Here is a 24,495-nt window from a genome sequence, read left to right on the forward strand (position 1 = left end):
GCGTGCGTGCGTGTGTGTGTGTGTGTGTGTGTGTGTGTGTGTGTGTGTGTGTGTTAGACAGGTGTGCAGGACTCCCGGCAGGTTTAACTAATGGTCTGTTTGTCCTTGGAAGCAACAGGGATGACCTGAAAATGAGACGAATGCAGCGATGTAGAAGAAGTAGGACAGTGTGTGTGTGTGTGTGTGTGTGTGTGTGTGTTTGTGTGCGTGTGTGTGTGTGTGCCTCCCCTCTGTCAAATTAAAAATGAGATGCACAATTTGTTTTTGAAGTCGATGTCCTTCTGCTTCTCAAGACTGATGCTAATAACTTATTTGTGGTATTGTGTTATTTATTTATTACACTTTGTTTAAATGTAGATTCAAGTGTAGTTTGTGCACACCTGAGGTAAGAGTCAAACAAAGGTGGATTTGACAAACTGTACTCGCAGATTTGTCCTGACAAAAGTCAGTATCGTCAGAAATAGAGAAGGAGTTGGTCGTCCAGCGCCATCGTTTCCATGATTAAATCACAGATTGCTTTAGCCCAGGCCTGGGCAATTATTTTGACTCGGGGGCCACATTTAGAGAAAAAAAATGTTTCTGGAGGGCTGGTATATCTATTTTTAGGAACACTAGTACAAAACCTCCCAATAATGTCCGATTGATCGCTAAAAACGTCATGACAGACCACCTTAAAGGCCTACTGAAATGAGATTTTCTTATTTAAACGGGGATAGCAGGTCCATTCTATGTGTCATACTTGATCATTTCGCGATATTGCCATATTTTTGCTCGAAAGGATTTAGTAGAGAACATCGACGATAAAGTTCGCAACTTTTGGTCGCGAATAAAAAAGCCTTGCCTTTACCGGAAGTAGCAGACGATGTGCGCGTGACGTCACGGGTTGTGGAGCTCCTCACATCCTCACATTGTTTACAATCATAGTCTGCAGCAGCTAGAGCTATATGGACCGAGAAAATGACAATATCCCCATTAACTTCAGCGAGGATGAAGGATTCGTGGATGAGGAAATTTAGAGTGAAGGACTAGAAAAGAAAAAAAAAGGCGATTGCAGTGGGAGCGATTCAGATGTTTTTAGACACATTTACTCGGATAGTTCTGGGAAATCCCTTATCCACCTATATTATGTTGCTAGTGTTTTAGTGAGTTAAATAGTACCTGAAAGTCGGAGGGGTGTGGCCACGGGTGTGTTGGCGCCAAGGTCTCTGAAGGAAGTCACGGCAGCTGCAGCAGGACAGAAGCTCGGCTAATCTCCGGTAAAAGCCAACTTATTACCACAATTTTCTCACTGAAAACTGCCGGTTGACATGTAGTCGGGATCCATGTTCGCTTGACCGCTCTGATCCATAGTAAAGCTTCACCTCCGGGAATTTTAAACAAGGAAACACTGTGTGTTTGTGTGGCTGAAGGCTAAAAGCTTCCCACCTCCATCTTTCTACTTTGACTTCTCCATTATTAATTGAACAAATTGCAAAAGATTCAGCAACACAAATGTCCAGAATACTGTTTAATTATGTGATTAAAGCAGACTACTTACAGCTTGGATCGGTCTGGAACAGAATGTCCACTACAACCCGAGACGTCAAACGCAAGCGTCATCATACGAGTCATCATACCGCGACGTTTTCAACACGACACTTGGCGGGAAATTTAAAATTGCAATTTAGTAAACTAAAAAGGCCGTATTGGCATGTGTTGCAATGTTAATATTTCATCATTGATATATAAACTATCAGACTGCGTGGTCGGTAGTAGTGGGTTTCAGTAGGCCTTTTAAAAAAACGGAATGGAATTTTTAAATTTTTCTATGAACGATAAAAGACTGAATATTGACAAAATATGAATGCCACACCCCCTCTCGATCGACATATTGTACAATCAAGTGAAACGCAACAAAAATGAGCAAACAGTGAAACATGAACGTGAAGGGTACACAATAAACCCACCTACAATCTGATATATCTGATATTTGCTGAAATCCCTCCAGGGATCAATAAAGTACTTTCTATTCTATTCTATTCTATTCTATATATCACTAAGCTTTAGAACTTTGTTGTGACAATCTCCTTCCGCGTCTGTGGCAACGCTTCCCGCCCACACTGCTTGGTGCCCCGTCTGAGCTTCTGTGACGTAGGTTACCATAGTAACTAATTAGATGACCATAGTAACTAAGTATATTACCATAGTAACTGGTATATCATCCATAAGCACAGATTCCAACCACTGAAATACATTTTCGTTGAAGACTCACGGCCATTAGAAAACATGACTACACATCATAATGGCAGCTACACTTTCCATCTTAAAGATCTAAAAAAAATGATTTGGGAATGTCCAGCGGGCCAGATTGAAAAGCTTAACGGGCCGAATGTGGCCCCCGGGCCTTAATTTGCCCAGGTCTGCTTTAGCCTTTGGGTCGTCTCTGTCAAAACATTTTGCACTTTTCAAACGCTGGGGTGATGGCAGAAGCAGGCTTTCAAAACACAGTCGGAGCCATTCTGAAGTTTCAAGCGGCTGATCAGGTTTGATGTGTTTCAGCGAGCTGTATTTCCTTCCCTCGCGGAATGTTTGCAGAACATTTGATGCAATTAGCACACAAAACGTCTTCTCCTACTCAGTGGCCGAGGGGTTAGAGCATGGGTGTCAAACTCTGGCCCGCGGGCCAAATTTGGCCCGCCATGTAATTTCATTTGGCCCTGGAGGCAATATAAAATTAGCATTAGAGCTGGCCCGCCGGTATTATACAGAGGCGGTACCGCTGTAACACCGCATTCACCGCTAATATTCATACTTGCCAACCCTCCCGATTATCCCGCGAGACTCCCGAAGTTCAGTGTCCCTCCCGAAAATCTCCCTGGGCAACCATTCTCGAGAATATCTCCCAATTTCCACCCGGACAACAATATTGGGGGCCATGCCTTAAACGCAATGCCTTTAACGTTTTCTACAACCTGTCGTCACGTCCGCTTATCCTCCATACAAACAGCGTGCCGGCCAAGCCTCATGATATAAGCAGCTTGTACACACTCATAAGTGAACGCATAGCATACTTAGTCAACAGCTATACAGGTCACACTGAGGGTGGCCGTATAAACAACTTTAACACTGTTACAAATATGCACCACACTGTGAACCCACACCAAACAAGAATGACAAACACATCCGCACCGTAACACAACAGAACAAATACCCAGAACCCCTTGCAGCACTAACTCTTCCGGGACGCTACAATACACGCTACCACTTAAAAGGTTAATTTGTTCAACCTTGGCCCGCGGCTTTGTTCAGTTTTAAATTTTGGCCCTCTCTGTATTGGAGTTTGACACCCCTGGGTTAGAGTGTCCGCCCTGAGATCGGTAGGTTGTGAGTTCAAAGCCCGGCCGAGTCATACCAAAGACAATAAAAATGGGACCCATTACCTCCCTGCTTGGCACTCAGCATCAAAGGTTGGAATTGGGGGTTAAATCACCAGAAATGATTCCCGGGCGCGGCCACCACTGCTGCTCACTGCTCCCCTCACCTCCCAGGGGGTGATCAAGGGGATGGGTCAAATGCAGAGGACAAATTTCACCACACTTAGTGTGTGTGTGACAATCATTGCTACTTTAACTTTAACTCGGAAACTCGAGGAAAAGAGGAGCGCTTGGTTTGCTCACCCTGACCCACCTACAGCACAATACGGGTTATCTAGCCTCATAGGAGCTTTTTTTTTTTTTATTGTTATTAGATGTGTTTATTTGTATGATGTCATAATTCTGCATACATAATTCTTCCTTATTACTTTCATCCATCACAACACATTTTACATTGAAGTGAAGTGAAGTGAACTATATCAGTAGAAGCATTTAAGTCTCACCTTAAAACTCATTTGTTTACTCTAGCCTTTAAATAGACTCCCTTTTTAGACCAGTTGATCTGCCGTTTCTTTTCTTTTTCTTCTATGTCCCACTCTCCCTTGTGGAGGGGGTCCGGTCCAATCCGGTGGCCATGTACTGCTTGCCTGTGTATCGGCTGGGGACATCTCTGCGCTGCTGATCCGCCTCCGCTTGGGATGGTTTCCTGCTGGCTCCGCTGTGAACGGGACTCTCGCTGCTGTGTTGGATCCGCTTTGGACTGGACTCTCGCGACTGTGTTGGATCCATTCTGGATTGAACTTTCACAGTATAATGTTAGACCCGCTCGATACCATTGCTTACCTCCTCTCCAAGGTTCTCATAGTCATCATTGTCACCGACGTCCCACTGGGTGTGAGTTTTCCTTGCCCTTATGTGGGCCTACCGAGGATGTCGTAGTGGTTTGTGCAGCCCTTTGAGACACTAGTGATTTAGGGCTATATAAGTAAACATTGATTGATTGATTGATTGATATTTATATAGCGCTTTTTCTCTAGCGACTCAAAGCGCTTTACATAGTGAAACCCAATACCAAAGTTACATTTAGATGTATTAGGGGCGGCATGGCGTAGTGGGTAGAGCGGCCGTGCCAGAAACCTGAGGGTTGCAGGTTCGCTTCCCTCCTATTGACATCCAAATCGCTGCCGTTGTGTCCTTTGGTTAGGACACTTCACCTTTGCCCCCGGTGCCGCTCACACTGGTGAATGAATGATGAATGAATGATTGGTGGTGGTCGGAGGGGCCGTAGACGCAAACTGGCAGCCACGCTTCCGTCAGTCTACCCCAGGGCAGCTGTGGCTACAGATGTAGCTTACCACCACCAGGTGTGAATGAATGATGGGTTCCCACTTCTCTGTGAGCGCTTTGAGTATCTAACAATAGAAAAGCGTGATATAAATCTAATCCATTATCATTATTATTATTATTATTTAAACCAGTGTGAGTGGCACTGGGAGCAGGTGGGTAAAGTGCATTGCCCAAGGACACAACGGCAGTGACTAGGATGGCGGAAGCGGGGATCGAACCTGGAACCCTCAAGTTGCAGGCTCGGCCACTTTACCAACCGAGCTACACCGCCCATTGAACATGTTTTGTTACAAGCGGTAGAAAATGGATGGATGGACTTTTAATATGAAAGGTTATTTGCTCATGCTGACCAACGTGTGTGTGCGTGAATATTTGCATGTGTGTGTGTGTGTGCGTGTGTGTGCGTGTGTGTGTGTGTACACGAGACATAATATGGCAGAAAAATAAGTAAAGTGCTTGAATGAATTCATGCCCCATGACTGAGTCAGCGAGTTCTATAATAATGTGACAGCATTACTCGTGTTTATTTCTGACCTTTACGGCCAGCTGAGCCCGCCTGCTTCATCGCGACTGATTGTCTTTCCTCATGATTCACACCACCTGTGTCATGGCGTCTGTTTGGGTGTGTTTACAGGCTGCTTTCATGTGGTCCCTCATAGATTACGATTACGATTCAGGAGCTACGATTCCATTCAAAAGTGATTATTGATGCATATACACTATATTGGCAAAAGTATTTGGCCACCCATCCAAATGATCAGAAACAGGTGTCCTAATCACTTCCCGGCCACAGGTGTATAAAATCAAGCACTTAGGCATGGAGACTGTTTCAACAAACATTTGTGAAGGAATGGGACACTCAGTGATTTCCAGCGTGGAACTGTCATAGGATGCCACCTGTGCAACAAATCCAGTCGTGAGATTTCCCCGCTTCTGAATATTCCAAAGTTAACTGTCGGCTTTGTTATAAGAAAATGGAAGAGTTTGGGAACAACAGCAACTCAGCCACCAAGTGGTAGGCCACGTAAACTGACAGAGAAGTGTCAGCACATAGTGTAAAGAGGTCGCCGACTTTGGAGCAAGAGAGCTCCAAAATTCATGTGATCTTCCAATTAGCCCACGTCCAGTACGCAGAGAGCTTCATGGAATGGGTTTCCATGGCCGAGCACCTAAATCTAAGCCATACATCGCCAAGTCCAACGCAAAGAACAACCAAACAATTAAACAAGGCGACACGGTAAAGAATCTGGGTGTTATCTTCGACCCAACTCTCTCCTTTGAGTCACACATTAAAAGCGTTACTAAAACGGCCTTCTTTCATCTCCGTAATATCGCTAAAATTCGCTCCATTTTGTCCACTAGAGACGCTGAGATCATTATCCATGCGTTTGTTACACCTCGTCTCGATTACTGTAACGTATTTTCGGGTCTAGCATTAAAAGATTACAGTTGGTACAAAATGCGGCTGCTAGACTTTTGACAAGAACAAGAAAGTTTGATCACATTACGCCTGTACTGGCTCACCTGCACTGGCTTCCTGTGCACTTAAGATGTGACTTTAAGGTTTTACTACTTACGTATAAAATACTACACGGTCTAGCTCCATCCTATCTTGCCGATTGTATTGTACCGTATGTCCCAGCAAGAAATCTGCGTTCAAAGGACTCCGGCTTATTAGTGATTCCCAAAGCCCAAAAAAAGTCTGCGGGCTATAGAGCGTTTTCCGTTCGGGCTCCAGTACTCTGGAATGCCCTCCCGGTAACAGTTCGAGATGCCACCTCAGTAGAAGCATTTAAGTCTCACCTTAAAACTCATTTGTATACTCTAGCCTTTAAATAGACTCCCTTTTTAGACCAGTTGATCTGCCGTTTCTTTTCTTTTTCTTCTATGTGCCACTCTCCCTTATGTAGGGGGTCCGGTCCGATCCGGTGGCCATGTACTGCTCGCCTGTGTATCGGCTGGGGACATCTCTGCGCTGCTGATCCGCCTCCGCTTGGGATGGTTTCCTGCTGGCTCCGCTGTGAACGGGACTCTCGCTGCTGTGTTGGATCCGCTTTGGACTGGACTCTCGCGACTGTGTTGGATCCATTATGGATTGAACTTTCACAGTATCATGTTAGACCCGCTCGACATCCATTGCTTTCCTCCTCTCCAAGGTTCTCATAGTCATCATTGTCACCGACGTCCCACTGGGTGTGAGTTTTCCTTGCCCTTATGTGGGCCTACCGAGGATGTCGTAGTGGTTTGTGCAGCCCTTTGAGACACTAGTGATTTAGGGCTATATAAGTTAACATTGATTGATTGATTGAAAGCGTGGGATGCAGTGGTGTAAAGCAAGTCGCCACTGGACTCTAGAGAAGTGGAGATGCCTTCTCTGGGGTGATGAATCACGCTTTTCCATCTGGCAATCTGATAGACCAGTCTGGGTTTGGAGGTTGACAGGAGAACTGTTGTGATCCGATGGTCGGATCATCACCATATTGTTATTTTTGTTCTATTTTTATATCACTCTGCGGTTTGACATGCTTAGTTCCTGTTTTGTTCGTTTCCATGGTCACTCATTAGTTTCAGCTGCTCCTCTCTTTTCCAGCACACCTGTCTTTACTAATCACCACCTCTTATAAGCCAGCTTTTTCTGTTCACTCATTGTCGGATCTTAGTTTGTTCACATACATCTGCTTATGACTTGTCTCCCACTCTCGATTTCGCTTGCTCTCACGCTAAGCTTTATTTTATTCCTAACTTTCACGCTAGTTGTTTTGTGTTTCCTTTTGTGTGCCTTTGTGCCAAATGTTTGTGTTTCGGTTAGTTTGACCTAGCTTTCCATGCTATCGCTTTTATTTGCCTTTTCTATTTGTACCAGTGTTTTTGTTCATAGCTCTTTTTGTTTAATAAATCCCTTAGTTCTTACCTTTTTGCTGTGTTCTTTCTGACGCATCCACAGAGGACCGAATCCGGCAACAATATGCCACGCAAGTCTAACAAGAACGGTACATTTCGGACTGCATTGCGCCGAGTGTGAAATTTGGTAAAGGACGAATTATATTGTGGGGTTGTTTTTCAGTAGTTGGGCTCGGCCCCTTAGTTCCAGTGAAAGGAACTTTGATTGCTCCAGGATACTAAAATATTTTGGACAATTTCCATGCTCTCAACCTTGTGGGAACAGTTTGGAGCGGGCCCCTTCCACTTTAAATATGACCGTGCACCAGTGCACAAAGCAAGGTCCATAAAGACATGGATGACAGAGTCTGGTGTGGATGAACTTGACTGGCCTGCACAGAGTCCTGACCTGAACCCGATAGAACACCTTTGGGATGAATTAGAACGGAGACTGAGAGCCAGGTTTTTTCGACCAACATCAGTGTGTGACCTCACCAATGCGCTTTTGGAAGAAGAGTGAAAAATTCCTATAAACACACTCCCCAACCTTGTGGACAGCCTTCCCAGAAGAGTTGAAGCTGTAATAGCTGAGAAAGGCAGTAGTATATAGCATATAGCAGTTAACATTCCATGACCCACAATGCACTTCTGCCATGACCCTCCCCCGCCGAATACTTATTGGTTGACGTGTGTGTGACGATTGATGACATTTTCTTCGTCTCTTCCGCGAATGAGATAAATAATATTATTTGATATTTTACGGTAATGTGTTAATAATTTCACACATCAGTCGCTCCGGAGTATACATCACCAAACTATGAAAAAAACTGCAACTTATAGTCCAAAAAATACGGTGTATATCAGGGGTCACCAACGCGGTTCCCGCGGGCACCAGGTCGCCCCGTGAGGACCAGATGAGTAGCCCGCTGGCCTGTTCTAAAAATAGCTCAAATAGCAGCACTTACCAGTGAGCTGCCTCTATTTTTTAAATTTTATTTATTTACTAGCAAGCTGGCCTCGCTTTGCTCGACATTTTTAATTCTAAGAGAGACAAAACTCAAATAGAATTTGAAAATCCAAGAAAATATTTTGAAGACTTGGTTTTCACTTATTTAAATACATTCATTTATTTTTTTTACTTTGCTTGGGATTTTTAAACACATATACCTTTTTACCTTTTAAATTCCTTCCTTTTCTTTCCTGACAATTGAAATCAATGTTCAAGTATTTTTTTTTTATTGTAAAGAATAATGAATACATTTTAATTTAATTCTTCATTTTAGCTTCTGTTTTTTCGATGAAGAATAATTGTGAAATATTTATTATAACTTATTATGATTAAAATTATTCTGGCAAATCTAGACAATCTGTAGAATCAAATTTAAATCTTATTTCAAAGTCTTTTGAATTTCTTTTAATATTTTTGTTCTGGAAAATCTAGAAGAAATAATGATTAGTCTTTGTTAGAAATATAGCTTGGTCCAATTTGTTATATATTCTAACAAAGTGCAGATTGGATTTTAACCTCTTTAAAACATGTCATCAAAATTCTAAAATTAATCTTAATCAGGAAAAATTACTAATGATGTTCCTTAAATTATTTTTTAATTTTTTTTCAAAAATATTCGAATTAGCTAGTTTTTCTCTTCATTTTTTTCGGTTAAAATTAGAATTTTTAAACAGTCGAAATTGAAGATAAACTATGTTTCAAAATTTAAATTTTTTTTTTTTTTCATGTTTTCTCCTCTTTTAAACCGTTCAATTAAGTGTTTTTTTTTCATCATTTATTCTCTACAAAAATCCTTCCATAAAAGGAAAAAAAATGTACGACGGAATGACAGACAGAAATACCCATTTTTATATATTTATAGATGTATTTATTAAAGGAAAATTGAGCAAATTGGCTATTTCTGGCAGTTTATTTAAGTGTGTATCAAACTGGTAGCCCTTCGCATTAATCAGTACCCAAGAAGTAGCTCTTGGTTTCAAAAAGGTTGGTGACTCCTGGTATATATATATATATATATATATATATATATATATATATATATATATATATATATATATATATATATATTGATGCAGTTTTACATTTGTTTTCATTTCACGAAATAAATAAGCTTTAGTCACTTGCAACTTTAAAAAACAGTGCATTTGTAATAAGAAACAGTAAATTTAATTTGCACATTTACTAAATGAATGGAAATGTGTGCAAAACTGGAACATAAGTGCCCTAAAATAAAGGAGCTGGTCGGATCTCTCTGTGACATTTTTCAACTGCCTACATTGCTTTATTTACAATAAATAAAAAGATTCAATCAATCAATCAATCAATGTTTACTTATATAGCCCTAAATCACTAGTGTCTCAAAGGGCTGCACAAACCACTACGATATCCTCGGTAGGCCCACATAAGGGCAAGGAAAACTCACACCCAGTGGGACGTCGGTGACAATGATGACTATGAGAACATGATACTGTGAAAGATCAATCCATAATGGATCCAACACAGTCGCGAGAGTCCAGTCCAAAGCGGATCCAACACAGCAGCGAGAGTCCCGTTCACAGCGGAGCCAGCAGGAAACCATCCCAAGAGGAGGCTGATCAGCAGCGCAGAGATGTCCCCAGCCGATACACAGGCGAGCAGTATATGGCCACCGGATCGGACCGGACTCCCTCCACAAAGGAGAGTGGGACATAGAAGAAAAAGAAAAGAAACGGCAGATCAACTGGTCTGAAAAGGGAGTCTATTTAAAGGCTAGAGCATACAAATGAGTTTTAAGGTGAGACTTAAATGCTTCTACTGAGGTAGCATCTCGAACTGTTACCGGGAGGGCATTCCAGAGTATTGGAGCCCGAAATGAAAAAGCTCTACAGCCCGCAGACTTTTTTTGGGCTTTGGGAATCACTAATAAGCCGGAGTCCTTTGAACGCAGATTTCTTGCCGGGACATATGGTACAATACAATCGGCAAGATAGGATGGAGCTAGACCGTGTAGTATTTTATACGTAAGTAGTAAAACCTTAAAGTCACATCTTAAGTGCACAGGAAGCCAGTGCAGGTGAGCCAGTACAGGCGTAATGTGATCAAACTTTCTTGTTCTTGTCAAAAGTCTAGCAGCCGCATTTTGTACCAACTGTAATCTTTTAATGCTAGACATGGGGAGACCCGAAAATAATACGTTACAGTAGTCGAGGCGAGACGTAACAAACGCATGGATAATGATCTCAGCGTCTTTAGTGGACAGAATGGAGCGAATTTTAGCGATATTGCGGAGATTATTGACGTTTACTAATCAATTTTATATTAGCCCATGTCCGGACTGCGATGCATCTAAAAAAAATCAATTATTCCCCCACCTGTAGTGGGTAACCACGTTACCAGAAGAGTTACTAGCCTCATATACAGTCATACTGCTTACTAATGCCTCATGGGCTCACTTGACCGCGGTCCTGCATTGTTTCAATCTTTCCCGGCCCCCACGTTCGCTCCAGGCACAGATGAGTCAAACAGGTCACGGTTTTGCCAGCGAGGTGAGAACACATACGCTCTGTCATTCCATGTTGGTATCTTTCCTGTGTGTGTGTGTGTGTGTGTGTGTGCCAGCTTGGAGCAGTAGAGGATGTGTGTGTGGGACTCCAGAGTCACACACAGCAGAATTGAGGAGTTTTAAGTGTGACTCATGATCTTGAGATCGAGACTGTTAGCTTTTTTTTTTTTTAATATTTGAGACCACATCCACCGCATGACTCTGACAACACATTTAAACGAAAATAACACAAATACTGTAAGTCGCTGCCGAACATGTTGAAGTGTGTTCAGTTATAGACAGTGAAAATGTAGAAAAACACGAGGTGTGTAAAACAACAACACACACTGTTGACCCACATCGCTTCTAACTTTTACGTGATCATGAAATGTGCAGTTAGCTTCAATGACCACAACATGACGACAAACGTGTGTGTGTGTGTGTGTGTCAGCCGAGTCAATTATTAGCAGCTGCAACGTCTCGGCCAGTGTCAACACGAACACAGAAGCTCAGCTAGGGGCCAATCATTAACAAAGATGGTTAATACCATGAAATGTATTTAAATGACAAAAACAATTATTTAAATGTGTTTGCCCTTTTTTTTTTTTAAAAAGCAATCTTGTAATTACTTAATGTCAGTTGTCATCAACTTTTTTGAGTCCATCACCTCCGTCAACTATGTTTTATGTGTGTGTGTGTGTTTATATATATATGTGTATATATATGTATGTATATATATATATATATATATATATATATATATGTCTTAATTGGATTATCCAGAGAATAGTGCTCGATACCGTGGTAGAGCGCAATATGTAGGTGTGGGAAAAATCACAAGACTACTTCATCTCTACAGAACTGTTTCATGAGGGGTTCCCTCAATCATCAGGAGAGTTTCTCCTGATGATAATCCAATTAAGACATATATATATATATATATATATATATATATATATATATATATACACATATATATATACATATATATACACATATATATATAAACACACACACACACATAAAACATAGTTGACGGAGGTGATGGACTCAAAAAGGTTGATGACAACTGACATTAAGTAATTACAAGATTGCTTTTTAAAAAAAAAAAAAGGGCAAACACATTTAAATAATTTAAACAGTTCTGTAGAGATGAAGTAGTCTTGTGATTTTTCCCACACCTACATATATATATATATCTATATATATATTTGTGTGTGTATAGACATATATGTAGACTCAGATTTATGTATATACTGTGTATATATTTATATATGTATATTTATATATATATATATGTATTTTTATATACATATATATGTGTATATATATGTATATTTATTTATAGATGTTTATTTATATACATATGTATATACAGGGTATCCGCGGATCTTTAAAAAGTCTTAAATTCATGAATCTAAAATTAAGGCCTTAAAAAGTATTAAGTGTATTAAAAATTCCTAAAATGGTCTTAAATTCAGTACTCAATGGTCTTAAATTGTCGGGCCAGTTTTTTGTTTTTTTTCGGGGCACTTCTTTGAGTAAAAGTTACGGCACGTCTTTGAGTAAAAGTGAGTGATTTCAGCTCACTCATTTTTATGTGTGTGTGTATATTTATATATATATATATATATATATTTATATATGTATGTATCAGGGGTCGGCAACCTTTACCACTCAAAGAGCCATTTTGATCCGTTTCACAAAATAAAGAAAACAATGGGAGCCACAAAACTCATTTGAAATTTAATATGAAATAACACTACATACAGAGTTTTTTTTTTTTTTTTGCTTTGTGTTATGTATAAACCAGGAATCTCAGACACACGACCTGCACCTTAATATGATAAATAAATGTTAGTGCGGTCCGCAAGTTTTATATGAGTGACTCTTGACAGTAGCACACTTGCCAACGCTCACATTTTTCCCCGATGACTACCGAATTAGAAAGCAGATGTTCTGTCGAAAATCCACTGACTTTTACCCAATCAACAATTATAAGGGCGTGCTATGATGACACTGCCTTTAACGCCCACTTCAACCTGAACAACCACTTACATGTTGTATGTGGCTTCTGCAGACACATGGAAGTGACTGCAAGGCATACTTGTTCAACAGGTATACAGGTTACACTTATAACCTGTGCGTCGGTTGAGGTGGCCGGGGGCTTGGTGGTAGCGGGGTGTATAATGTAACCCGGAAGAGTTAGGGATGCATGGGATTCTGGGTATTTTTTCTGTTTTGTTTATGTTGTGTTACAGTGCGGATGTTCTCCCGAAGTGTGTTTGTCATTCTTGTATGGTGTGGGTTCACAGTGTGGCGCATATTAGTAAGAATGTTAAAGTTGTTTATATCACAACCCTCAGTGTAACCTGTATGGCAGTTGAACAAGTATGCTTTGCAGTTACTTTCGTGTGATAACAGAGGCTGCATATTACATGTGACCGGCTGGGACAAAGATAGCAATGTATTAATCCAGGCGAGACGACATATTTCAGTGAGCGTGAAAGGCATTTCCATTACGACACACTGTCAATATTGTTGGCCGAGTATAAATCGGAGAATGTTAACCCTGGGAGAGACACTGAAAACCGGAAACCTTATTGAAAAATGGGGGTCTGCAAGTATGCGGCTTAGCCACATCAGAGTGATTAAAGAGCCATGTATATATATGTATGTTTATAAATATATATATATATATATATATATATATATATATATCTTCCCTCATGTCTGTCTCTCTCTGCTTTGTCAGACACACACACTCCTCTCAGAAAAGCAGCGTCGACCAATGAAAACGAGACACAAACGTTGTCAGAAACGAAATGTAATCATTTTTAATTTCTTGAAGACGGGTGGCACGAGCTGAAAATATATCCAATCACACTTCTTTAAAGGCCTACTGAAATGAGATTTTCTTATGTAAACGGGGATAGCAGGTCCATTCTATATTTCATACTTGATATATATATATATATTTATCTAACATATTTTATTTCAATATTTTAGTTTTTTAAAGACTAAGCTTTGTGTTGTTATTATTGGCTGATGTCATCTTTTCGTTTTTGCCCGTTTTTTACTGGTGTTTTAATTTTCAGTCACGGGCTAGAAGCTAACTGTTTATGGCCACTATAGTCCAAGGACCATAATATGTTTGTTCATCCTATGGTCACACGCAAGTAGTAAAATCATTTGTTACTCTGGCGGGTTTCTTCCGTGTGTTAAATTTCAAGGTAAAGTACCAATGATAGTCACACACACACACCGCCTTGTTTTATCATCTATTACTGCCTTTGGACATGTTAATGTTTACTTTTGTATAAGTAAATCAACATAAAATGTGTACTTTGGAGCGAGGCCGAAAGGGATCAGAGCCCCCTCGAATAAATGTATTTTCCCAAATCAAAATGTCTGAAGTTGAGAAAGTGCCTATTAGTATATTCACAAAATGAACATATTACAAGTTGACAAAATTATCGGCAGTTGCGGACACATCCGCTGAAAAAGGGAGGCGATACAAAAGTATCATCTTCCCTCATGTCTGTCTCTCTCTGCTTTGTCAGACACTCCTCTCAGAAAAGCAGCGTCGACCAATGAAAACGAGACACAAACGTTGTCAGAAACGAAATTTAATCATTTTTAATTTCTTGAAGACGGGTGGCACGAGCTGAAAATATATCCAATCACACTTCTTTAAAGGCCTACTGAAATGAGATTTTCTTATTTAAACGGGGATAGCAGGTCCATTCTATATTTCATACTTGATCATTTCGCGATATTTCCATATTTTTGCTGAAAGGATTTAGTAGAGAACATCCACGATAAAGTTCGCAACTTTTGCTCGCTAATAAAAAAGCCTTGCCTGTACCGGAAGTAGCAGACGATGTGCGTGTTACGTCACTGGTTGTAGAGCTCCTCACATCCTCACATTGTTTACAATCATGGCCACCAGCAGCTAGAGCGATTCGGACCGAGAAAGCGTCAATTTCCCCATCAATTTGAGCGAAGATGTAAGATTCGTGGTTGAGGATTGTGAGAGTGAAGGGCTAGAAGAAGAGAAAAAAAGACGAAGGCAGTGGGAGCAATTCAGATGTTATTAGACACATTTTCTAGGATAATTCTGGAAAATCCCTTATCTGCTTATTGTGTTACTAGTGTTGTAGTGAGATTATATAGTCATACCTGAAAGTCGGGGCGGGGTGGTGACCGCCAGTGTCTCTGAGGGAGGCCACGGACGAGCCAAGAAAGTCGCAGCTGCCTCTTTGACAGCTGCAGGAGGAACGACACAAGCTCCGCTCATGTTTACGGTAAGAGCCGACTTATTACCACAATTTTCTCACCGAAACCTGCCGGTTGATATGTGGTAGAGAACCATGTTCGTTTGACCGCTCTGTTCCATATTAAAGCTTCACAACAAACAAGGAAACACCGGCTGTGTTTGTGTTGCTAAAGGCAGCTGCAATACACCGCTTTCCACCTACAGCTTTCTTCTTTGCCGTCTCCATTATTCATTGAACAAATTGCAAAAGATTCAGCAACACAGATGTCCAAAATATTGTGTAATTATGCGATAAAAACAAACTACTTTTAGCCGTGATCGGTGCTGGAAGAACATATCCACTACCACCGGTGACGTCACAAGCACGCGTCATCATATGCGTCGTCATTCCGCGACGTTTTCAACAGGACACTTCGCGGGAAATTTAAAATTGCAATTTAGTAAACTAAAAAGGCCGTATTGGCATGTGTTGCAATGTTAATATTTCATCATTGATATATAAACTATCAGACTGCGTGGTCACTAGTAGTGGGTTTCTGTAGGCCTTTAAAAGACAGAAGGGTGGCGTTTAGTTACGAAGTCGAGTCAATCAGATGCTTTTCCCTGTGAAATGAGGAAGCTGATTTTCTTACCTGCATGGCCCAAACAAATGTGAGGGAAAGTGAAGAGTAGACATTTTATGTTGTACGCTATATGATGCCATTAGAGAGGTCCGATAATGGCTTTTTTGCCGATATCTGATATTCTGACATTGTCCACCTCTTGATTATCGATTCCGATATTAACCGATACCGATATATACAGTCGTGGAATTAACACATCATTATGCCTGATTTTTTTGTCATGCCCAGCTGGATCCATTAAACAATGTTAATTTACCATGAATTGATTAACGTGGACCCCGACTTAAACAAGTTGAAAAACGTATTCGGGTGTTACCATTTAGTGGTCAATTGTACGGAATATGTACTGTACTGTGCAATCTACTAATAAAAGTATCAATCAATCAATCAAAAACAACGTTTTCCAAAAATAGGAAAACAACTTTAATTCATCCACCCATCCATTTTCTACCGCTTATTCCCTTCTGGGTCACAGAGGGGCGCTGGTGCCTATCTCAGCTACAATCGGGCGGAAGGCGGAGTGCACCCTGGACGAGTCGCCATCTCATCGCAGGGCAACTTCAACTCCAGTTATGGAAAAAAGTGCCAACATGGCACTGCCATATTTATTATTGAAGTCACAAAGTGCATTATTTTTTTAGCATGCCTCAAAACAGCTTGGATTTTGGGACATGCTCTCCTTGAGATATTCCTGATACCCATTACAACTATGGGAAATACTATACTTTGACTTTCACAAAGTGCATTATTTTTTTTTTTTTTTTAAACATGCCTCAAAACAATAGCTACAAAAACAATGAAGGCACACAGTTTCAGTCCTGAGTATACTACAGCATACTTGCCAACCTTGACTCCTCCAAATTCGGAAGATAAAGGGGCGGGGATTGGTGGTAGCGGGGGGGGGGTATATATTGTAGAGTTAGTGCTGCAACGGGTTCTGGGTATTAGTCAGCATTGTCACTGGCGTCCCACTGAATGTGAATTCTCCCTGCCCACTGGGTGTGAGTTTTCCTTGCCCTTTTGTGGGTTCTTCCGAGGATGTTGTAGTCGTAATGATTTGTGCAGTCCTTTGAGACATTTGTGATTTGGGGCTATATAAATAAACATTGATTGATTGATTGATATTTGTTCTGTTGTGTTTATGTTGTGCTACGGTGCGGATGTTCTCCCAAAATGTGTTTGTCATTCTTGTTTGGTGTGGGTCCACAGTGTGGCGCATATTTGTGACAGTGTTAAAGTGGTTTATACGGCCACCCTCAGTTTGACCTGTATGGCTGTTGATCAAGTATGCTTTGCATTTGAGTGTGTGAAAAGCCTATGTGATTGGGCCGACACGCAAAGGCTGGCCTATAAGGTTTATTGCCGCATCCGTGTAGGGAGAAGTCATAAATTAAACTTTTTGATACCGATAATTATGATACCAATAGTTTCCGTTATTACATTTTAAAGTTTTTATCGGCCGATAATATCTAGATGCCATCGTGTCATCGTGACACTCACACAACTGTAAGTTAGTAATGGGTATATGCTGCCTCTACCGCACGGATAAACAAATTATGACGAGGGCATGCATCGTAACTCTGATTGACCACACAGATACAAACATGCTTTACCAGAGGCGTAACATAAAAACAGTTGTTAAATTTCGTGATGTAAATAAGTAGAGAATGCATAAACTTTGAGGCATGATGCAGATGACCTGATGATAAACTATTTTGAGAAGAATGGAAAAGTTGAAAATGTGGCTTATCGACGCCTAGAGCTGCCAGCACTAAAAGATGAGCCTGTTTTGATGCCAAGATAAATGTTATGTTTTGAAGTTGTCCCCCCCTCCCTTGTGGAGGGGGTCCGGTCCGATGACCATGGATGAAGTACTGGCTGTCCAGAGTCGAGACCCAGGATGGACCACTCGTCGGGACCCAGGATGGACCGCTCGCCTGTATCGGTTGAGGACATCTCTACGCTGCTGATCCGCTTGAGATGGTTTCCTGTGGACGGGACTCTCGCTGCTGTCTTGGAGCCACTATGGATTGAACTTTCACAGTATCATGTTAGACCCGCTCGACATCCATTGCTTTCGGTCCCCTAGAGGGGGGGGGTTGCCCACATCTGAGGTCCTCTCCAAGGTTTCTCATAGTCAGCATTGTCACTGGCGTCCCACTGGATGTGAATTCTCCCTGCCCACTGGGTGTGAGTTTTCCTTGCCCTTTTGTGGGTTCTTCCGAGGATGTTGTAGTCGTAATGATTTGTGCAGTCCTTTGAGACATTTGTGATTTGGGGCTATATAAATAAACATTGATTGATTGATTGATTGAAGTTGTATTTTATTTTTTATCATGGTGTATATGTATTGTGTGCTTTTTTTTCTTTTTCTTTTAAATAGTATTTTTTACTGCCTTTTTTTACATCATGGCCAGGGGACGACAGATGAAAACTAGCCTTCTGGGTAATTCTGGCTTTTTTTTAACCATGTGTAGTCATGTGTTTTATGGAATTGCATTCTCCCCTTTGAAATAAACTAATCTTATCTTAATTAGAATCCTAAGTGACAGTGACGTGTTGAACCCTCTGACCTCTGTGAAAGAATTTGTTACTTGGCCAAACACACCTCGGCGCTTTTAAAACCCCATCCACGTCTCCTCTGTCAGGTCCGGAATGTTCCAGGAATTTCACAGCCCCCACGGGTGCTATCAAGACGCCGGGCTTCCCCGACAAGTACCCCAACAACCTGGACTGCACCTTCATGATCTTCGCCCCCAAGATGTCCGAGATCATGGTTGAGTTCGACAGCTTCGACATGGAGCCCGACACTACGCCGCCACCGGGGGCGCTCTGCAGATACGACTGGCTGGAGATCTGGGACGGCTTCCCTGCAGGTGAGCACAGGACGACGTGAGCTCACTTCGTAGACAGTCGGACTGTTTTAATTTAATTGGTGCCAATACCCATACTTGCCAACCTTGAGACCTCCGATTTCGGCAGGTGGGGGATGGGGGGGGCATGGTCGGGGGTGGGGCGGATGCGTGGTTGGGAGCGTGGTTAAGAGGGGAGGAGTATAATTCACCAACTCAAGTATTTCATATATATTTCATATATATATATATATATATATAAGTATATATATATGTATCAAATACTTGACTTTTAGTGAATTCTAGCTATATATATTTATTTTATTGAATTTCAGACGGCAACTATCAGATACACAGTAATAAAAACACAGTTGTTCTACTAACTGTACTGTGCTTGCTGGTTACTAAAAAAAAACAAAAAACACTTACCTTTCACTATTTGAATACCCTTTGTTCTGCCATTTGCGTACTGGCGAGAGTCACTTGCCGTCAGGTGCACAACACCACGTAAATCGTTGGCCAATCAAAAAGCAACCCCATAACGCTATAGCCGACATTCACCAGGAGATGGCAACAGACAACATAGAATCACTCTATTAGAGACGGCGTCGCCGTGGCTGTAACTTCCTCGTTTTTCTGCTTCGTCTCCTTGTGTGTGAATTTTTTAATTAAAATCCGTAGATGTTGTAACATGATTGGGCAGGCAAGCTGTTTATATAACAGGAAAGCGGACGTGAAAACAGGCTGTCCCCACTCATGTCCGCATGGAGCTGGAGAGGGCGTGGCCTCCAGCTCCGGCTGTATTTCGGGAGATTTTCGGGTGAAAATTTCTTCCAGGAGGTTTTCGGGAGATGCGCTGAATTTCGAGAGTGTCCCGGAAAATCCAGGAGGGTTGGCAAGTACGCCAATACCGAAGCTTCTTTTATCTCCAGCGTGTTAATATGACATCAGCAGCAAGCCCCCCTGAGGTGTTAACTTTACACTAGGATAAAGATGAAATAATTCCGGATCTAATCCGTCACAGATTGTGGAACGCATGCTCGCAGCTGCGGGTGATGAAATGTAATCCTGCAGCTTAGCAGAGCTGCTAATGTGACAATCTAAGGAGATGCTGCTAGCTGGCGCTCACAACTCTCTCACCAACACGCTGCTGACGGTGCTATTGAGATAACGAGACGTCTTCTTATGCCAAATGACAACATCACAATGTACTGGAAGGGAGTCTTTCCCAAGTACACTTGTGGAGTTTATCCTTTGATCCCTTGCTGAGCTGAGGTCAGCTGAGCTGAGGTCGCATCTGACGTCATTTGGCCTCCGGGGGAATATTAATTACTTCACTCAGACACAGCTGACGATAAGAGAGAAGTGGCCTCTCGTTTGTTGAACATTCCTTCATCAGGTTCTTAACAAATGACGTGTATCACCAAATATCTCCAAATGCAACTTTCTAGAGCAGGGGTGTCAAAGTCGTTTTCATCGTGGGCCACATTGTACTAAGCAAAAGGAAGGAGGCGACACCAAAGCAGAACTGCGGTTTAGAAGGTTTATTCAAACCTTTGATGAATGTGTGGGGTGTGTATGCTACCATGAGTGAGTGAATGCGGACGATGTGTACAATTAACAATGTGGGATTTACCAGAGGATGTTGTCGATGCGTGTGGAATGTATCTTTCGTCAAACCCAAGGGGGGAGGCAAAGTGTCAGGTTCAAACAAGGTTTTACTACTTACGTATAAAATACTAGATGGTCTAGCTCCATCCTATCTTGCCGATTGTATTGTACCATATGTCCCGGCAAGAAATCTGCGTTCAAAGGACTCCGGCTTATTAGTGATCCCCAAAGCCCAAAAAAAGTCTGCGGGCTGTAGAGCTTTTTCATTTCGGGCTCCAGTACTCTGGAATGCCCTCCCGGTAACAGTTCGAGATGCTACCTCAGTAGAAGCATTTAAGTCTCACCTTAAAACTCATTTGTATACTCTAGCCTTTAAATAGACTCCCTTTTTAGACCAGTTGATCTGCCGTTTCTTTTCTTTTTCTTCTATGTCCCACTCTCCTTTGTGGAGGGAGTCCGGTCCGATCCGGTGGCCATGTACTGCTCGCCTGTGTATCGGCTGGGGACATCTCTGCGCTGCTGATCAGCCTCCGCTTGGGATGGTTTCCTGCAGGCTCCGCTGTGAACGGGACTCTCGCTGCTGTGTTGGATCCGCTTTGGACTGGACTCTCGCGACTGTGTTGGATCCATTATGGATTGATCTTTCACAGTATCATGTTCTCATATGTTCTCATAGTCATCAGTATCATCAGTATCACAGTATCATGTTCTCATAGTCATTATTGTCAACGATGTCCCACTGGGTGTGAGTTTTCCTTGCCCTTATGTGGGCCTACCGAGGATGTCGTAGTGGTTTGTGCAGCCCTTTGAGACACTAGTGATTTAGGGCTATATAAGTAAACATTCATTGATTGATTGATTGATTGAAACACTGATGACATCTATTAAACAGACAAGAAGCAAGGAACCATACAGACAGAGTTCGATTTAGCTCATGAGGAGAGCGCATGGAGCTGCACACTTAGTTACAGTCTCGCCCTACGCTCTAAAGTTCAACTCCCGCATCCCTCTATTTTTTCAGAAGTTCCATAGTCACTGAGGCCGCCTCTAAAAGGATTGATCACATATATCAGGCAAAGCAGGTCCAGTATGCACAATATGTGACGGAATGTGCTGGGCCTTGAGATTTCCTTGTTTCTGCTTCGCCTGCGTGCTGTCATCTTATCTTCGTTGAGGTCCTTGAAGTCTTTGGCTGTTAGCGGGCTAAAACAAAGATGTGAAGTGAAATGAATTATATTTATATAGCGCTTTTCTCTAGTTATTCAAAGCGCTTTTACATAGTGAAACCCAATATCTAAGTTACATTTAAACCAGTGTGGGTGGCACTGGGAGAATGTGGGTAAAGTGTCTTGCCCAAGGACACAACGGCAGCGAGTAGGATGGCGGAAGCGGGGATCGAACCTGGGACCCCTCTAGTTTCTGGCACGGCCGCTCTACCAACCGAGCTATACCAAAATGGATACATGGATGATACCGCAGAGGATTGGGTGAATGTCATGTGGTCAGATAAAACCAAAATAGAACTTTTTGGTATAAACTCAACTCGTGTTTGGAGGAAGAAGAATACTGAGTTGCATTCCAAGAACACCATACCTACTGTGAAGCATGGGGGTGGAAACATCATGCTTTGGGGCCGTTTTTCTTCTAAGGGGACAGGACGATTGATCCGTGTTAAGGAAAGAATGAATGGGGCCATGTATCGTGAGATTTTGAGCCAAAACCTCCTTCCATCAGGGAGAGCTTTGAATGGTTGACCAAATACTTATTCTCCACCATAATTTACGAATAAATTCTTTGAAATTCTTACAATGTGAATTCCGGGATTTTTTTTTCACATTCTGTCTCTCACAGTTGAAGTGCACCTATGATGAAAATTACAGACCTCTGTCATCATTTTAAGCGGGAGAACTTGCACAATCGGTGGCTGACTAAATACTTTTTTTCCCCCACTGTACATGTTCAGTTCAGTAGAAGAAGAACTGAACTGAACTGAACTGTTAATATACATGTTATGAATATTAAAGGCATTTAAACCTATTTTTTTCCGCCTCCCTCCACAGTGGGACCCCACATAGGTCGTTATTGTGGCCAGATGTCACCGGGCCGCGTGATCTCCTACACGGGCATCCTGTCCATGACCATCACCACTGACAACGCCATCACCAGGGAGGGCTTCTCTGCCAACTACACCATCCGAGAGAGGAGCCTCCCCCCAGGGCACACGCAGAAAGGTGAGCGATGGGTGGAGGCAGAGTCACTAATCCATTGTGTTGCTTTCAGATAGTAAAGTCAGAGTTTCACTAAACATCCACTGCAAAAACTGAAATCTAAGTAAGATGAAATATCTTAAATAAGGGTGATATTTGCTAATTTTCTGTCTGATAAGATAATTCTTCTCACTAAGTCAATTTTATGTTATAGTGTTTTACTTGTTTTAAGGGTTTTGGTCTTAAATGATCTCAGCAAGATATTACAGCTTGTAGCTGGGATTTGATGACCTATATTGAGTAAAACATGCTTGAAACTAGAATATCAACTGTTGCAAAGCTGTGTGATCAACACTCACAAGTATAAAACTACTTTTTTAAACTAATAATTTCTTACTTCAGGCATGAAAAAAAGAAATCATGATGCCGAGCGCATATCATTATGTCAAGATAATGGCACTAGCATTTACTTAATTTAATAATATTTTTCAACATATTGAGCAAAAAGGTCTCTTTTTTTCTACCAAGAAAAGTGCACTTGTTATTAGTGAGAATATACTTATTTTAAGGTATTTTGGGGTTCATTGAGGTTAGCTAATTTTACTTGTTTTGGAAAGTCTTGACAAGCAGAATGTTCTTGTTCTATTGGCAGATAATTTTTCTAAGTTCAAATAAAATACCGCTATTTTTTGTAAAAAAAAAATTCTTGTTTTTGAACACTGACTTTTTGCAGTGTCTTTGGTACCTAATGAAATGGCCACAGTTTATTCCCACACACACGGCCTATGTAATACAGCCCCATGACATGCAAACATCTGCGATGAGGTGGCGACTTGTCCATGGTGTACACTGCCTTCCGCCCGAATGCAGCTGAGATAGGCTCCGGCAATCCCGAACGGGAGAAGCGGTAGAAAATGGATGGATGGATGGACATGCAAACATTGCTACGTGTGCTTCTTTATTATTACTTCGGTACTCTTGTTCTGTATATTGTACAGTATTTTGTATTTCTATAGTGTTTTGTATATTGTACAGGATTGCTTATTATTTTTATTGGATAGTAGTCTGTTTATTTCAATTGGTAGTTTTTCTTTTATTACCTCTTGTGTTATTTATTTTACCCCATATTTGTTCCCACAACCGCACCTTAAGTTGAAGTCTTTAATCTCGTTATATGCAAATATAATGACAATAATGTCTATTTTATTGTATTCTATTCTTACCACCAAAAGTTCTATGATATTTTTCAAAAGCACTTATTGGTGTATTTTATAACCAGAAAAAAAAAAAATTTATGGTTCGATGCCACTCCGTGTTGACGTAACCTTTAAGGGCTTGCGACTGCCATGTAAAAGTAAAAGTAAGACATCCATCTTGTCCGCTCTGTTTGTAGAACGTAAGCGATACCTGACCTCATACGCCCGCCCCGCGTCCTCGGAGGGACATTAGCGACACTTAAACGTCTCATTTGTCTACATTTAACATAGCAACTTTTTTTTTTTTGTTTCTTTTCTGCCGTGCACGCGCACTTAAAACCAAGACGTCTGTGGTCTGGCGGTGCAGCGTGCATGGCGGTCGCATCCAGCTTGTGCACTTTCAACCCCGCGTGCCCTCCTTTGGAATGCTGACGTGCAGAGGTCACGACCTCCGTGGTCACGCACATTCACTTTTCCTTTAGTTCAGTCCAGTTTATTATCTACTTTGGGAGGGATAAGTGTGACATGATTGACGTTTAAGGCCTCGACATCAAGATGTTTTAACTGCACAGATGAAAAGAAAGGTTATAAAAGGTTGAAGACAACTTGCTGACACA

General features: G+C 41.6%; 1 protein-coding gene across 2 annotated transcripts in view; it reads left to right on the top strand.

The window, feature by feature from the left end:
* LOC133568697 (neuropilin-1a-like) overlaps nucleotides 1-24,495 on the top strand; it is a 184,109-nt gene that overhangs the window by 55,994 nt on the left and 103,620 nt on the right. For both annotated transcript variants that reach the window (XM_061920789.1, XM_061920790.1), the window contains exons 4-5: nucleotides 18,661-18,888; nucleotides 22,536-22,706. In XM_061920789.1, the coding sequence (XP_061776773.1) occupies nucleotides 18,661-18,888; nucleotides 22,536-22,706 (399 nt within the window). The remainder of the gene's footprint in view (nucleotides 1-18,660; nucleotides 18,889-22,535; nucleotides 22,707-24,495) is intronic.

This window comes from Nerophis ophidion, linkage group LG14, assembly GCF_033978795.1.
Source record: "Nerophis ophidion isolate RoL-2023_Sa linkage group LG14, RoL_Noph_v1.0, whole genome shotgun sequence".
Taxonomy (NCBI): Eukaryota; Metazoa; Chordata; class Actinopteri; order Syngnathiformes; family Syngnathidae; genus Nerophis; species Nerophis ophidion.